Below are 15,344 nucleotides of genomic sequence, written 5' to 3' on the forward strand. Positions count from 1 at the left end.
ATATGGGTTGTTGCACAGAAGAAGTTATTGCACATAGTGAGCTCTGAATAAGCCAACATATCTTATCTTAGAGTTCCACCTACTCTCTATTTGCATATACACTCTCTCTCTCTCTCTCTCTCTCTCACACACACACACACACAAACACACACACACACACACACACACACACACACACACACACACACATACCCTTCAGACAGAGGGCTTCCCTGCCCCCTCCTCTCCCCTCCCTCTGGGCGGCATCATTCACCCCTCATACCTCTCCCCTCCCCCTGCCTCTTCTGTTTTCATGCAGGGGACCCTTCTTGTTTTTCGTGAAAGTAAAGTGTTTCCCGGACCGATTGCCGGCTCTTGTTTTTATATTTTTTCTTTTTTAGGGGGGGAATTATTATTTAGAACCAATATATCCGTTTGTTGTTTCTCCTCCCAGCATCCGGCGGTGGAAAGAGAGGAGAGATGGGCTGCTGCTCCGGTCGATGCACACTGGTCCTCCTGTGCTGCCTGCAGCTGGTAAGATGTTTTTTATTTTTATTTTTTGTTATAGGTGCACATCTGATTCCACAGAGGCTGCAGAAATAATATTACAGGTGTAAAAAAAAAAAGGAAGAACAATCTTTAAAAGTTAAAGAATTATCAACCGTTCGCACCGGGAGAGATTTCTAAGAGGTTTCCCTTCTGGTCCTGTCTTGTTTTAAGCAAGTGCGTCTACGGGTTTGAAATGTGTATTTTATTGAAAAAAAAAAAAAGAAACCGTACTCAATGTTTGATTAAAAAAAATCATAAATTGGACAAATTTAAGATTATGTGGGTTTTCACGATTTTTTTATTTATGGTAAACCTGTGTTGCACTATTTTCAAAGGTAAACAATCAAAAAACTTACAAGGTGTGATATTCACATATTTAGCAAACTCAATTTTTACAGAAGCATATTATTTGCTGTATCTCATCATCAATCTCTTCGATCAAATTGACTGATGATGTTAAATTGTACTCCAATTTCTTTTAAAATAAACCAGAAATTAGCTTAAAATTCAATAGTAATTTAAAATAAAAAGAAAAGAAAGCCCGGGCCATTTTTGTTTTATTTTGTGTTTATTAAAGACAGAGACAGATGTTGAGGCCGAAATAAACTTAATGGTTTGACTGTTGGTTGGACAGAACAAGCGAGAACTCTCGCTCTTTTTCCAATAAAAACTGTTGTGTGCTGTAGTGCTTTTAAACTAATAGTTATTAGATTAAGTCTGATGTATAACAGTGTAACAGTCTAAGGCAAGGGCTTACTGCTCCAAATACAGCTCGTACTTCGTTCCCTTCTGCTCTGTTGTCGTCGCTGCTCATAAATATACATACAGCAAAACATTGTGGAACGCACAAGTGCGAGATTCCAAATTTTCGTCCGACCCTTTGACCTCCCACAGGTAACCGCGCTGGAGCGGCAGGTCTTCGACTTCCTCGGTTACCAGTGGGCGCCAATCATGGTGAACTTCATTCACATCATTGTGGTCATCCTGGGCCTATTCGGTGTCATCCAGTACAGACCACGCTACGTCGTCATGGTAAGAGAGGTGTTTGGTATTATAGCGACCTGAGAATAAAAGCTTTTGATCTGTCACTTAGTGTGTTTGTGACAAGAAGGAAGCAGATTCCTCAGTCTTGGCCACATAATATAGAACGTAGAGTGATCTAAATGACAGTAAATTGATCCATAACACCTGCTTAAATGTGAAAGTGAGATCTTCAACTGAACCAAACGAATTGCTCTTCGCTAACTAATCTGATCAGACCTTTTAACTATTTAACTTTTGCGTCATTTCCATTCCTGACGTAGTTCAATGACGTGGGAATTTGACTGAGGGGTTATTTGTCAGACATAGTCACTTTGTGTGATGGACAATCTTCCCACTTTACACTTGACAACAAATATTTTGTGGATAATTTTTTATGCTTTGTCATTTAGTCATCTTCGATTGTAACCGATTTACATCTCAGTTCCTTTAACGTAAAATTCCATTAACTTTTCGGTATTTAAAAAAAAAAGGCTACGCTAATGACTAACTGAATTTTTTTGTCAGTCACGCTAAATCCACAGTCCATTAACACGTGACCCTCATGATCAGACCGTGAAAAAATGTACGCACCGTAAAAACATAATGAAGATTACCCAGCTAATTGATGGTGTTTTTGTGTATCCAGTACCTGCTGTGGATGTTGGTGTGGCTCAGCTGGAATGTGTTTGTTAGCTGCTTGTACTTGGATTTGGGTGGACTTTCAAAGGTGAGTCTAATGGTCACCTCAGTGACGGGAAATTACAAGGCGAGGCTGCTTCCTCTCCTAAATGACAGGGTCCGTCTTTGTGCTCCTGTCTGGACCCTCATCCAGTGTCAAACTCCTAATAAATCACCTCTACACCAAATCTGTATTAAAAAATATATTTTCTCTATTTTTACTGAGATCCATGATCACTAAACACAGGCATTCAAAGTGTTTCCTGTCATATGTACAATCTGGAAACATGTTTCCCTCGACACCCAAATTCTTGTTTTGCTGTCCACATTGAAGCCAGATAGGTAGCAAAAAAAACAAACAAAACAATAAATAGTAAGCACAGTAAGCATATTATTGAAACATTGTAGACATTTTATTTTGATAATGACTGAAATGTAACAGCAAATTTGTTTATAAAACGCCATTCAGATACAAGGCGTTTCATCAAGCTTCACAGGACATAGACAAACTCAAATTGAAATATTATATAATTATAGCTTTTTACTGTTGTCTAGATGTTACCAAAAAGATGGAAGCAAGTGTGGCGTTTAAAGAAAAATATTAATAAGATGAAACAATACAGAGCCATCTTAGTATTAACTCATACTAAAGATTTTTTTTTTTTTAACATACCACACTTGGATATTTTTAGGACCAGAATTGGCTTCTGCGGTGTTTATGATACCTGTGAAGGCTGCTTCTTCTGTCAACACTGAGAAAATGTGTAAATTCATCGAATATTCTTGGCTATGAAAAAACTTGGATCACTCAAACTGTGCAAGTCTATGATTTTCTGCACAGCAAAGCTTGAATATTCTGACTCGAACAGGAAAACGATGGGTAACTTTTATTCCATCTTTCCTCCCTGCATGACTGAACACAATTTAGCGATGGAGAAAACCATCTACTATTGTTGACCTGATAGGATTTGCTTTGGCATTTCATCTGTGTTGTCTGTGCAGGAAAGCGATATTCTCTCCCTGGGCGTGTCTTCACATCGAACTTGGTGGAAGGAGAACGGTCCGGGCTGCGGGAGCGAAGCTCTTCCCTCCACTGTTTGGAAGAATCAGCAGAACCCAGAGTTGACCACCGTGCCGAGCTGCTGGCTCGAGTACCAGCACATTGAGGTCCTGCAGTGCGTCATCCAGCTCCTGTTATCGGTGAGTTAACTGTCTCTTTGTTGGATGTGACATGTTGCTTTATTTGGCGCATTTATCACCATTGAAAAATGGAGACAACGCTGAGGGACAACACTAGTCTTGAGATGAATTTCAAAAATCCAATAGTTGATTATTAACATACTTATTCCATTTGATTACATTACATTACATTTGGCAGACGCTTTTATCCAAAGCGACTTACAATAGAAGACATAAGGACTGCAAATAACACTTGCAAATACAAGATGCACAGGAAATATACAGAAATTTGATGATATTTGGCCAAATGTTACAGAGGATTAAAAATTAAAAAATGACCTCAAATGAAAAGGCTAATGATTCTGGTCTTCGCTTGTTGCGATTTAGTTGTAAACATGTCACTATTCACCCCCTCAGCTCCCTGGATTTGTTTATGGCTGCTATGTTGTCAGCACTTTCTCAGAAGAGGAGGACAGCTGTGAGTATGATCAATAACATCCTCACACAGACGAGTGGAGCCATAAATATCACATTTGTTTTGTTTTTTAATCCACATCCTAAAATATTATCTCTTTAAAATAAAAATAGCGCCTCCCGTTGCTACATTTGCCTTCCATTTGTATTAGATCTTTTTTTTTTTCATCCTTTTTACTTTAGTTATTGTCATTCATGAGTTTTAATCATCCCTCCAAACTGTTGCTCCCGATCCGCTTAATTCTCACTTGTACGCGTCTCTGCATTTCTCTTTAGATTATAAATACTGAATACTGAACGACAGAGGGGAAAGCAGTCGAGGAAAGGGAGATGAAACAAGGCGGAGGATTCAACAACCCTGAAGACTCTTCTTGTGCAAATTCTTTGGCTTTTTATTTAATTTTTTTTCTTTTGCAATAAATCACCTCACATGGGACCACGCAAACTGAACAGTGGGGGGATGCTGAGTGCGTCAAGCCCAGTTGTTCTCTATGCGTTCCTTCTAGACCTCTCAGATGTTGTAAATCTATTGCTACCTCCGTGAGTGAGTGTGTATGTGTGTGAGTGTGTGAGTGTGTGTGTGTGTGTATGTGTGAGAGAGAATACTCAAGCTACTCAGAAAGGTGTGAATGATGTCGATAACTTTGCTGTGACATAAAACTTTCATGTGCAACAAACCACATCTGGAAAAATGTGGTTACTCTTGCATTGCGTTGTCTAAAGGCTTTCAAAGTGTGAGACGGGGGGAAAATTCTGTGCAGTCTTGGGAAACCCATGAACAGATATTAGTTATCAAAAGAAACATTTGGCTCGAGTTTTAAGCGTCTCAAAGAGTTAACACAAAATGTCTTAGAACATGAAATCCACTTTCTAAAGGAATTTCATAAGGAGGCCCCTGGATTCAGACTTTGAAAAGCCCTGAATTAAAAACTAATAATATCTGTTACACATTGTACTAGAGTGTTGCGCATATTAGATATTATCAATAAAAAAAAAATACTGTGGTGCATCGTGAAGCTAAAAAGACTCACTATTTAGTCTGTCAGTGTTTATATTTCCTCTTCATCGAAATTGTAATTACATACGCACAACTTTCATGATCACTTGTTCAGACAGGTGGGAGCAAAAGGAACAAACCACAAATGCAGATGCACTCAACACGCATATAAATATACTGGGGAAAAAAACTGAAACAGAAAAGCAACCATATAGCAGAAAGTACGAAAACAAACAGGAACTGATCATTTTTCGGCGAAAGGTCGCCGTTATGGTTCATTGAATTTTGACATGTTTTCTTAGAAAAAACGCACATTTGTGGACAGGCGTAATTTAAGTATATATTTTATGAACTTTTACATGTATTTCTTTTTTCTTACGTGCGGTCAGGCTATCATCCGGTAAAATAAGCGCCTTAAATAAATGTTTGTTAACGATTCTTATCATCCGACCGAAGGTTGTGTAAGCGTTTGTTGCATTCTGCTTCATAATGCTAATGCCGTTAGCGGCACGCTCTATAATCGGTGTTTCTTGAAAACGGGGGTTATTTCATTCACACTTATGATAGCGCAACGTGGGTATTACATAATAAATTGGTATCTTTGCGACATGTCATTGTGTCATTGACACAGATGTCCAAAATGTTGAACGGGTTAGCATTAGTTCGCGTTAGCGCTGCTCGGTAGCTGAGGACGCAGCGTTCTACGTAACCGACGTCACTTCCGCCGAACGAACCCGGTTGAAGCTTTCTACCATTGGGGCAAGTGAGCTCGGCCACCTAGACTGCTTGAATTTAATGGTACGGTGAAGGTTTGAAGCCCCGCCGGATTCATGTTGACAGGACACCGCGGAGAGTCTGCAAGACTACGACAAGCGAACCGTCCGCGCCGTGAACAGCCAGCGGCTAACTGCTGCGGCTAACTGTCTTTAGCAAACTAACAGCCTCTCCTGACTGTTAGCTCCTCGCCTCTCCACTCTGCGGAGTTTGTTAAGCTCACACGCTGTAACGTCTTGTCAGGGCTTCAACACAACACCGAGAGGATAAATGATGTCTGCCACGAGTATTGACCCTCAGGTAGGATCGATAGACTGGGCTTTCCGCCTCTTTATTTGTTTATTTATTTATTTTCCTAAATCTCCAAATCTCTGCAGGCGAGATTTGTAACACTGAGGCCAGCTAGTTAGCCACCTGAGTTAGCTGTAAAACTGCTTGCATCCGAGGCCTGGTGCACAGCTTGCTCTTGCAGTAGGATCGCAAAGATTGGGAAGCAGAAATGGATTGTTTATATAAATATGTTATTCATATTCCGTTTAAAACGGATGAAGGAATTGGCCAGTGCCCGGGAGCCTTCGACCTCCGGGGGCCCCTCTAAACACTCAACTGTGGCCTCATAATCACCACAAATGGAATATATGAGTGTGACCACGTAATGTGTCCAAGTCATTTCATTTCAGCTATTGGAATATGTGTGTAGGTTTCTAATTTGGGCCTATTGAATATAATTTATGGAATTTCTGGCTTTAATTTTGGACTATCATTTTGTACCTTTATTGTGGTCTGTATGCTGAAACGCAATTTCTTGCTAATGTTCAGTTGGAATCTTGATGAATTTAGATTATTTCTTTTAACAATATCTAATGTGATCTTGTATTTGTGTTGGACAATAGTAGATTGCCGTGACCTAAAAGGCTTTTTAGCCTTTGTATTTGAAAATGTATTAGCATAATGTAAATACAGTGCAACTCAAATAAATAATAACCAAATTGGATGTGATTTGTTGAAAGGGGCACACTTCTGTCAGCAAAATTACTTGTAGAAGATCTATGAGACGAGTGTCTGCCCCACTACAATTTTATATAATAATCAAAATCAAATCATACATAAACTAATCAAGGTCCAGTAATGATATAGGAAAATCTCTTTACATGACGAGAAGTTCGATCCACAGAAGCCTGCAGAAGGTTGGACTGCATGAGGCTTCGATACTTTTATCAATAACTTTAATGCAAATTTTCTGTTCCTCTTCCTTTTACATGCATTCACCTTTTCATTTCAACCACCAAGATATCAAAAGGACAGGATGCTAGCAAAGGTAAGAGTGACGTAATGACTTCATGTTACAATGTCATTGTGTAATGATACTACCATTCAGTGCTACATATTTGTCAGGAAACTCAAGTTTCTCACAACAAACGAACAAACGTGCAAGCTTTACCTATCAGTTTCAACTAAAACCTCTCCCTCGCTGACTGGGAATCATATATTCTTGGAGCCATGTCTTCACTGAAAACAACAATATTACTCTTTCAATTTTTTCCATCATGCTTTCATACCAATCAGAATCTATTTCGGGACCTGAAGTTATCTCAGCTGACAAAGATCTGATTAAATGTGTTAAAATCATCCGTGGAGGAGATACGATGGCCTCATTGTTATAAGACCTCACTCACCCTTTGTAAAACAAATATACATCAAGATTGAATGCCACAGAAGGCCTTAATTTATCATGTTCTTTGATAATCACGTGTGCATATACAGCTTTCCAAACTGAACAAATAGCCCTTGTCAAACGTGATTCTCCAGTTTATGACTGACTTTTTAGGTGCACTTACATAATTCACAAGAAAATCGGTTGTAACTCAACTCCATAAAGCAGTGTTTTCCAGTGGTAGCATGTTGCCATTCCCTGTGTAGACCTTGCCTAATAGATTCAAATTGATTTCCTGAGTATAACATTAGTCAGAGATACTAGAATCAGAGCATAGACTTGCACATTCATGGATTTCCACTCTGTGGTTATAGCTACTGTAATTTCTGACATTGTTACCAGAACAGGACTAACTCTAAATATTCAGTAGCCGTTCCACATTTTTCAACCACGTGTTTTCTATCAAAGTCGCTTGCAATGAACACGTCACCAAAAGGGCAAACGGCTCGCCAAATGACAACCTGTCAATCATTTTTAAATACACAAAAGGTTATTTATCTAGACCTCTTTGCAGCGGATGACCGGATCCAATTTTAGTATCTAATCTACATTAAATATGTTCATCTTGATAATTTGGCTTTTTCATTGACTTTTTTTTTTTGAAATGCAAATTCAACTGCAGCTTTGACAATAACAGTGTTATTTCATTGCAGCCTTTCCGGTTTCAGTGCAGAATGGCTCCCTTCACCAGAAGGACACAGTCCATGACAATGACTTTGAGCCTTATCTCACCAGCCAATCAAACCAGGTGAGCAACACCAGAGGCCTTTATTTTCAGGCCTCGGACCATTTGAATGAATTTCACTACATCTTGTCAAAGTGAAACATGATTTTCGTTGTCTTTCTTTTTTGTAGAGTAACAGCTATCAATCCATGACAGACCCTTACCTCTCCAGCTACTATGCCCCCTCCATCGGGTTTCCATACCCCCTCAGTGAGGCCCCCTGGTCTACAGGAGGTGATCCACCTATCCCCTACCTGACTCCCTATGCCCCCCTCAGCAATGGAGACCACCACTTCATGCACGATACAGTATTTGGGCAGCCCGGGGGGCTCAGCAGCAGCATTTATCCTCACAGGTTTAACTTTTTCCCAGAGAACCCAGCTTTTTCAGCCTGGGGCACCAGTGGCTCTCAGGGCCAGCAGACTCAAAGCTCAGCCTATGGGGGGAGTTACAGTTACCCACCCAGCTCTCTAGGAGGCACTCTAGTCCCTGACGGCCAGACAGGTTTCCATAGTGACACCCTGAGCAAAGCTCCAGGTATGAACAGCTTAGAGCAGGGCATGCTGAGCCTAAAGCTAGGTGGGGACGTGACAGGTGGTGGCTCTGGTGTGAAAACTGCCGGCTCTGTGATCGGTGGTGGCGGTAGTGTGGCAGCAGCTGTTGCCACGGGCAACGGGGGCACACCAATAGGAATGCCTCCCCCGAAACCTACATCGTGGGCCGCTATCGCTAGTAAACCTGCCAAGCTGCAGCAACAGAAGACCAAGAACAAGCTTGGTATGCCCTTAGGTGGAGGAGCTCTCCCTCCACCTCCTCTTAAACACAACATGGACATTGATACATGGGATAATAAAGCAGCAGCTACCAAGATGGCACCTCCCTTGCCCCCCCACCACCAACAACACCAGCCACAGCCGCTTCACTCTCACGCTCCAAGCCTCTTACCCCCCCTTCAGCAGTCTCTGCAGTCGGCCCAGTCCCTCGTGCAGCAGATGACCATGCAGGGACCTCCGCCCCCTCCCTTGCAGTCTTACCAGAATCACAACTCTGCTCCCACACCTCAGACCCGCTGGGTGGCCCCGCGCAACCGCAACTTGTGTTACGGTGGCGGCAGCTTGGACAGCAGTGGCTCCTCAAACGGTGGCGGAATCGGCAACGGAGGCGGAGGAGGCGGCTGCGTGCCTCCGGAGCTGGGATCAGACTCCCACCCTGTCCTGGAGAAGCTGCGAGCCGCCCACAGTTACAATCCCAAGGAGTTCGACTGGAACCTGAAAAATGGCAGAGTGTTCATCATCAAGAGCTACTCAGAGGATGACATCCACCGTTCCATCAAGTACTCCATCTGGTGCAGCACAGAGCACGGCAACAAACGTTTGGACTCGGCCTACAGGGCAATGAACTCCAAAGGTCCGGTCTACTTATTGTTCAGTGTCAACGGAAGCGGCCATTTCTGTGGCGTGGCCGAGATGCGCTCACCAGTGGACTACGGCACCAGCGCTGGCGTTTGGGCACAGGACAAGTGGAAGGGCAAATTTGATGTGAACTGGTTGTTTGTAAAGGACGTGCCTAATAGCCAGCTGCGCCACATCCGTCTGGAGAACAATGACAACAAGCCGGTCACCAACTCCCGTGACACTCAAGAGGTTCCTCTGGAAAAAGCAAAGCAGGTGCTCAAGATCATCACCCAATACAAACACACCACCTCCATCTTTGATGACTTCTCCCACTACGAGAAGAAACAGGAGGAGGAGGAGGTCGTGAAAAAGGTAGTTATTACTTTGAAACCAGAAGAGCGAAGAATTAGACGTTTAGGTCCAATGAGACTAAATCAAAAATTAATTGATCCACTTTGTTATTAATATTCTTTGATCCATAACCAATATACTGTCACCTGCCAAGATCCCTGCCAGAAGAGTTATCCGACCTGGTGTGCGTGCGTGCGTGCAGTGCATGTGCATGTGCATGCCTTTTGTTCATCTATGAATAGACTAAGATGTGCAAATCCATGCAGGCGGTGTCACCTTTATTCATATTCATTTCATTTAAATCCACAGCGCATGCGTTTTACATAGCTGGAAAATGTGCTTTTGTGACGATATCCTTCAATTCATTCAAACGTTTTTGAGTATATTAATGGCCCCCATCAATATCCTGACTGAAGTGAATCATTTCCCCAGTCATGACAGACAAATTATCTCCTGCCATTTACAGCTTCACAATACATTTTCTATGCATCAAATCTCAAACCCATCAAAATTAGTTTATTTGAATACGTCCATGTTCAGATTATTGATCCAGGTCTGATATCAATAAAACCGATTATCCGAACCTACCAGTTAATCGACGATCCATGTTCAGCTCATTCTTCCGTTTGAAGCAGTCTGTGACTGGACACACACAGGAGGCTTTTGTACAATCCGTTTCAGAAGGCACGGCTATAATATCCTGCTAAAACTGTAAATGACATCAGTTTCCCAAGAGGGAAAAATACTTTGTCACATGTTCTAGTATTTCCAATCATCCATGTACAGTCCCTTATTTGTGTGCTTTTTTTAATTTACCTCCGCATGTGATTGAAAACATGCTTGTTGAAAATGCAAATTCAGATATTTGGAGACTTTTGTCTCCATTGCTTTAATGAGACTTTTGTATGTTTTTCTAACAGAGCTATGAACCTGCCTCAATACAGGGCCGGTCCCGAATTGATCAGGTAAAATCAGCACCTTTGCCACATCACACTAATCTAGAGAACTGAGAGTGCCATAAACCCAAGCTTATCAAGAAATTAAATTAGGACAAAAAAGAAACAGGTGGAAATAGGAGCTTCATTTACCAATTAAGAGTAGAGGTTAAGATTGAAAAGGGGTATATCAATAGAAAGGTTTTATCTTAATTGTTTTGTAATTTGGTCCTGTTTTACTCATGGTTTTCTGATTTTGTGTCCCACTTTTATTTTCTTCAAGAAAGTGTCTTCAATCTGGGTTAATTTTAGGTATCGTGACAGCAGTGCGATGTCTGAAAATTGAATTGTCAGAGGCCACACTCAGACACACACATACACACAGACACACACACACACACAGATCATGATAAAATACAGAATTGAAAATAATAATAGGGAAGTCAGTAAAAACAGAAATAAATGGTTCCCACAGAAGCAGTGTTTTCCTTAATGTTTTGTTTTTTTGAGGATGCACATTTTTTAATATTGATATTTACTCTCTTCACACACACACACACACACACACACACACATTTATTTATTTATTTGTTTGTTTGTTTATTTATTGATTAAGTGTTTTAAGACCTGCATATTTTATGTAGCTGAAAATTATGAAAAAAAAAGAAGAAAATTCACCAACCAGTTAAGAAAAATTAAATCCCTGCGTTTTCTCTGAAAGAAAATGTGACAATCATGTTTTTAACCGTTTATTTAATTCTCCTTCCACTCAGGATCGCCAGAAGTAGACAGAAGACTTCTGACTGCTTGAATCGACGCTCGCGCTCTGACAGACATGTGGAAATTTAGATTTGAAAAGCGAAAACAAAGACATGAAGAAATTGAAGACTAATATTTTTTCTATTTAATTTTGTTGACTTTTGGCCCTTGTCAAACGTTTCGAGCCACATTTCTCCCCCGTTCCCGCTCTTTAGGAAGAATGCAGGGAAGAAGCTAGTTCCAGTTAAATCACTTCAATAATACCATTTTTTTTTCTGTATTTTTGCAGCCCTTCGAATCTCTTTTCGTTCCCTCCCCGGAACTCGCGTTCTTAACTAAATATAAGTAACAAATATCTGCACGTCTGTTTTTGAAGAATCTCGACAACATGCTGCTGATATTCAGTGACTGTTCACTTTGTAGTTTGTGTGTTGGAGAAATGTGAAGTGCTTGTGTTGGTTAATCTTAACGAGTGAACAACACTTAAATGACAAATGTCTGCTATCTGTGTGTGGCCAGTTGTATTTTATATCATCAGAAGAGGAGAAAAAAAAACAACTTCTGTAAAGCCCTTTTTTTTCATGCCAGGGGTGATTTTTGTTTTTGTTTTATGTTTTTTTTCTCTCGGTTTAGGATTGTGCTCACTGAAAGTCTGTATGCGTCATCGTTCATGGTCGTGACTTTTAGAAAGCGTTAGAAAAAAGCAGAAAAACATTTTGGGATCATGCACCATCTGGCTTATTCCCTGATTTAAAAGTTTCAATTGTCAAGATGGAGATTTTGTTTCTCTCCAGAGCGGAGCCTTAACATTTCATTTTAGCAACGGTATGATTATTATTATCATTATTTCCTCGGTGCCGTACCTCATGGTTTTGTTTCTTTTTTTTTTTTTTCTTTTTTTTTTTTTTCAGCTAGTTTCAGGGAAAAGATGTGTAGAGATTAACGGTCTGAAGATGGTCCCTCTCTTTCTTCTTTGAAGGATGGAAATACAAATGTCCTGTTTGATTTAAGCTTTTTCACAGAGGCTAAATTTGCTTTCCGCCTCCCTGTTTTTATTTTTGTTTTCTTTTATGTCACTGTGGTTTTTATTTCCCGCGCTGTCCTGACCGGGGTCTCTGTGTTTTCCCATCCCGGAGGCGCAAGTAGCACGTACTGCTTTCCGAACTCAAGCGGGGCCTGTCACCTGACTCTTTGTCTCTTCTTAATGTGCTTGTGAAGTTTTTTTTTTTTCTTCTTTTTCCATGGCTATAACCTTTTCCTCATCATCTTCAGAAGATGTAAGCTTTAACTTACTGGCATTTCTAACTGCGAACGCCTCAAATGTTTAACTGTAGCATTATACTTAACTGATTTATTGTCAAGTGTATAAAACCCAGAGACTAGCCTATACGGTATATGTTTGTGGCTTTTTTTTTTTCCTTTCTTTTTTTTATTGCTTGCTGTATTGTGTCCATATGTGTGTTTGGGAGAGCGAAAGAAAAGAGAGGGAGTTTGACTGCGGATCAACCAGAGTTATATAATGGTATTGGAAATATAGAAAATTTATGCAAAAAGAGTTTTAAGTCAACCCTGAATTGAAATATCATTGTATCAGAGGTCACTATCACGTTCTTAGATTTGGACATGTTCATTATTAAAGATATACTTATCTGTTGTTGTGCTTTTCTTTATAATCACTGAATGTTTGCATCACCTGAACATTTTATTTACTCAGCGAAATACATTTATAGGTCATGAGTTTTCAGATCTTTTAGGTCCTGTCTTCCAACCTGAAATTGCCAGATAGTAGTGAATTGAGTCACCTGTTTTGTTTTTTTAATTTAAAAAATGTTTTTATTCTGATTGGTCAAATTTTTTCCAGATTCTTTTATTTTTTTATGTAGTTATCAAGAACTTGTTAAATATTTTTTTTCTCTGAATTTGAACTTTTTTTTTTTTTCTTGGAAATATAACTTCCCCCCTGAATTTAAGTTTTAATTGTAATTTTCCCTTACTTTTGACTTAATTTTGACTTTTTGATTTAATTTTTGTTCTTGTTTTTTTTTTTTCTTTTACCTTTCCAGTAATGCTGTGGCAAACTTATGGGTGATTTATAATTTACGTGTTTTAAGAACAGTAAGGGAAATTAAAAATTATTGAACTTTTAAAAAAAATTTTTTTATAAGAGTTGAAAAAGTTATTAGGCAGGAGTCTGAATTCTTGCATTTGCTCATTTATTTTTTCAGTCTTCAAAATTTTAAATGAAATACACTTTCTCATTTTGAAATTGTGCAGTTTATTCACATTGAAATTATTTACTCGCATGCTTTCATGCGGGGGTAGAGGGTGTGTGTGTGGGGGGGGGGGGGGGGGGTACACCAGAAATGCTGAAACAGCTTGTTAAAAGACATTACTGTGGCTTCTTTGACGCCAGGGACCTACTGTGGTCCCCTTTGGGGGATAAATACAAAAACAGAAGACTCCAAACACATTTAAATTGTTCTGCCCCCCTGAGAACTGGCTTTTAACTCCTTATGAAAACAAACAATGTTGTCTTGAGGAGCTGTCTGGTTTAAATCTTATTAAAGGAACAAAAACAAAGGCAACTCTATTATTGGTTGATCAAACTTTGAGTTTATTTTCCTGGCAATGGGTAAGAGGGGGTTTTTCAGATCATGGTGGGTGTGGATACAAGCATGTCTTCTTCAGGGACCCTGCAGTAAATTGTTTTTCCTGTCTCAGGTGAGGAGTGTGATCCCTCTCTTGGCATTCACCGCGTGCCTTAATTGCATGGTTGATATATCAAGGTCCGCTGTGAACACGAGGAGCGGTGATACTGCTCTTGGCCTGGGAAACTTCTATTGAGATTTACTATAAACACACACAGCCAGTGTGAGGATTTCCGCTATATGTGTATAAAAGTCCATTACAGCGCACATTTAATAATTTATCATTTATTAATCTCTCTTGGGGAAATTCGTTCGATGCAATTAACTCATCATGGATGAAGCATGAGGCTGCCGTCCACCAGCACCAGGGGAGCCATTAGGGGTTCAATGTATTGCTCAACAACACTTTGACACACAAGGAGGAGCCGGGAATCGAATCAGGAATGTTTGGTTCCAGAGACAATTGTTCTACCTCCTGCGCCACGCCGCCCCTATTGCAATATAACAATTAAATACGGGGTTCAGATGTTTCTGTTTTTTTTTTGTTGTTGTTGTTTTGCCTTTTGCTAATTTTCCAGTGAGGTCTTGTTGGTATATAAAAAAAAAACTTTCTCACTCATTCCCAGTGCTATGTTAGAAATCAAAAATCATCTTCATGGGAAAAGCTTTGAAAAAAATGCACTGGATTTGAAGAATCAGATTTACAAATGAATTAAAAATTTATAAATTATTTGTTAAGAAATTAAAAACAATGTATAATGGAATTTAACAAGAATTTAATTTAAAAATATATGAATAACATTCAGGGCAAAATATGACAAGGTAACAAGAAAATGCACATAAAAGCAATACATAAGATCAAAAGAATATCTAATTGTAATACATATTATGAAATTTGGTCTAGTTTGGTACATTTTTCCAGTACAATTTTATCCATGTATTTTAATAATTGCTTCTATTTGCGTCAAAGACATTTCAAGACAATTAAAGTAAAAAGTAGGCTGGCTAAGCCAGTCCTCGCTCTCCTGAGATTATCTGTTAAACACAAAAGTTATTTTGATTTCATTTTAAATTGTGGTGATGTTAGGGGGGCTCTTTGAACTTAGAGCCCTAGACCGTGAAATCACGTCCTACGGCCCTGCGAAGCCGCCTCCTTCATATTAAAG

The 15,344-nt window shown here is 39.8% G+C and overlaps 2 protein-coding genes across 2 annotated transcripts; both read left to right on the forward strand.

The window, feature by feature from the left end:
* Window positions 1–290: 290 nt before the first annotated feature.
* nkain5 (sodium/potassium transporting ATPase interacting 5) lies at window positions 291–4,933 on the forward strand. The gene is made up of 6 exons (XM_086159157.1): window positions 291–513; window positions 1,423–1,560; window positions 2,198–2,278; window positions 3,232–3,429; window positions 3,826–3,886; window positions 4,159–4,933. Exons 1-6 carry the CDS (start codon window positions 460–462, stop codon window positions 4,170–4,172), a joined length of 546 nt encoding a protein of 181 aa, XP_086015283.1. The 5' UTR covers window positions 291–459; the 3' UTR covers window positions 4,173–4,933.
* A 461-nt stretch (window positions 4,934–5,394) lies between these two features.
* ythdf1 (YTH N6-methyladenosine RNA binding protein F1) lies at window positions 5,395–13,683 on the forward strand. Its single transcript, XM_086159156.1, has 6 exons — window positions 5,395–5,953; window positions 6,944–6,971; window positions 8,021–8,115; window positions 8,223–9,857; window positions 10,757–10,801; window positions 11,545–13,683. Exons 1-6 carry the CDS (start codon window positions 5,924–5,926, stop codon window positions 11,557–11,559), a joined length of 1,848 nt encoding a protein of 615 aa, XP_086015282.1. The 5' UTR covers window positions 5,395–5,923; the 3' UTR covers window positions 11,560–13,683.
* Window positions 13,684–15,344: the final 1,661 nt, after the last annotated feature.

The sequence above is a fragment of the Fistularia commersonii genome, chromosome 14 (genome assembly GCF_037954325.1).
Source record: "Fistularia commersonii isolate RoL2024-O1a breed Wild chromosome 14, RoL_Fcom_v1.0, whole genome shotgun sequence".
Taxonomy (NCBI): Eukaryota; Metazoa; Chordata; class Actinopteri; order Syngnathiformes; family Fistulariidae; genus Fistularia; species Fistularia commersonii.

Excerpts from the sequence above, each read along its gene's own strand:
- nkain5 (XM_086159157.1), top strand. The coding sequence starts at position 460 with ATGGGCTGCTGCTCCGGTCGATGCACACTGGTCCTCCTGTGCTGCCTG. Across the intron at positions 1,561-2,197 it reads GACCACGCTACGTCGTCATG|TACCTGCTGTGGATGTTGGT; the intron begins GTAAGAGAGGTG and ends TTGTGTATCCAG. Across the intron at positions 2,279-3,231 it reads ATTTGGGTGGACTTTCAAAG|GAAAGCGATATTCTCTCCCT; the intron begins GTGAGTCTAATG and ends TTGTCTGTGCAG.
- ythdf1 (XM_086159156.1), top strand. The coding sequence starts at position 5,924 with ATGATGTCTGCCACGAGTATTGACCCTCAG. Across the intron at positions 8,116-8,222 it reads TCACCAGCCAATCAAACCAG|AGTAACAGCTATCAATCCAT; the intron begins GTGAGCAACACC and ends TCTTTTTTGTAG. Across the intron at positions 9,858-10,756 it reads AGGAGGAGGTCGTGAAAAAG|AGCTATGAACCTGCCTCAAT; the intron begins GTAGTTATTACT and ends TTTTTCTAACAG.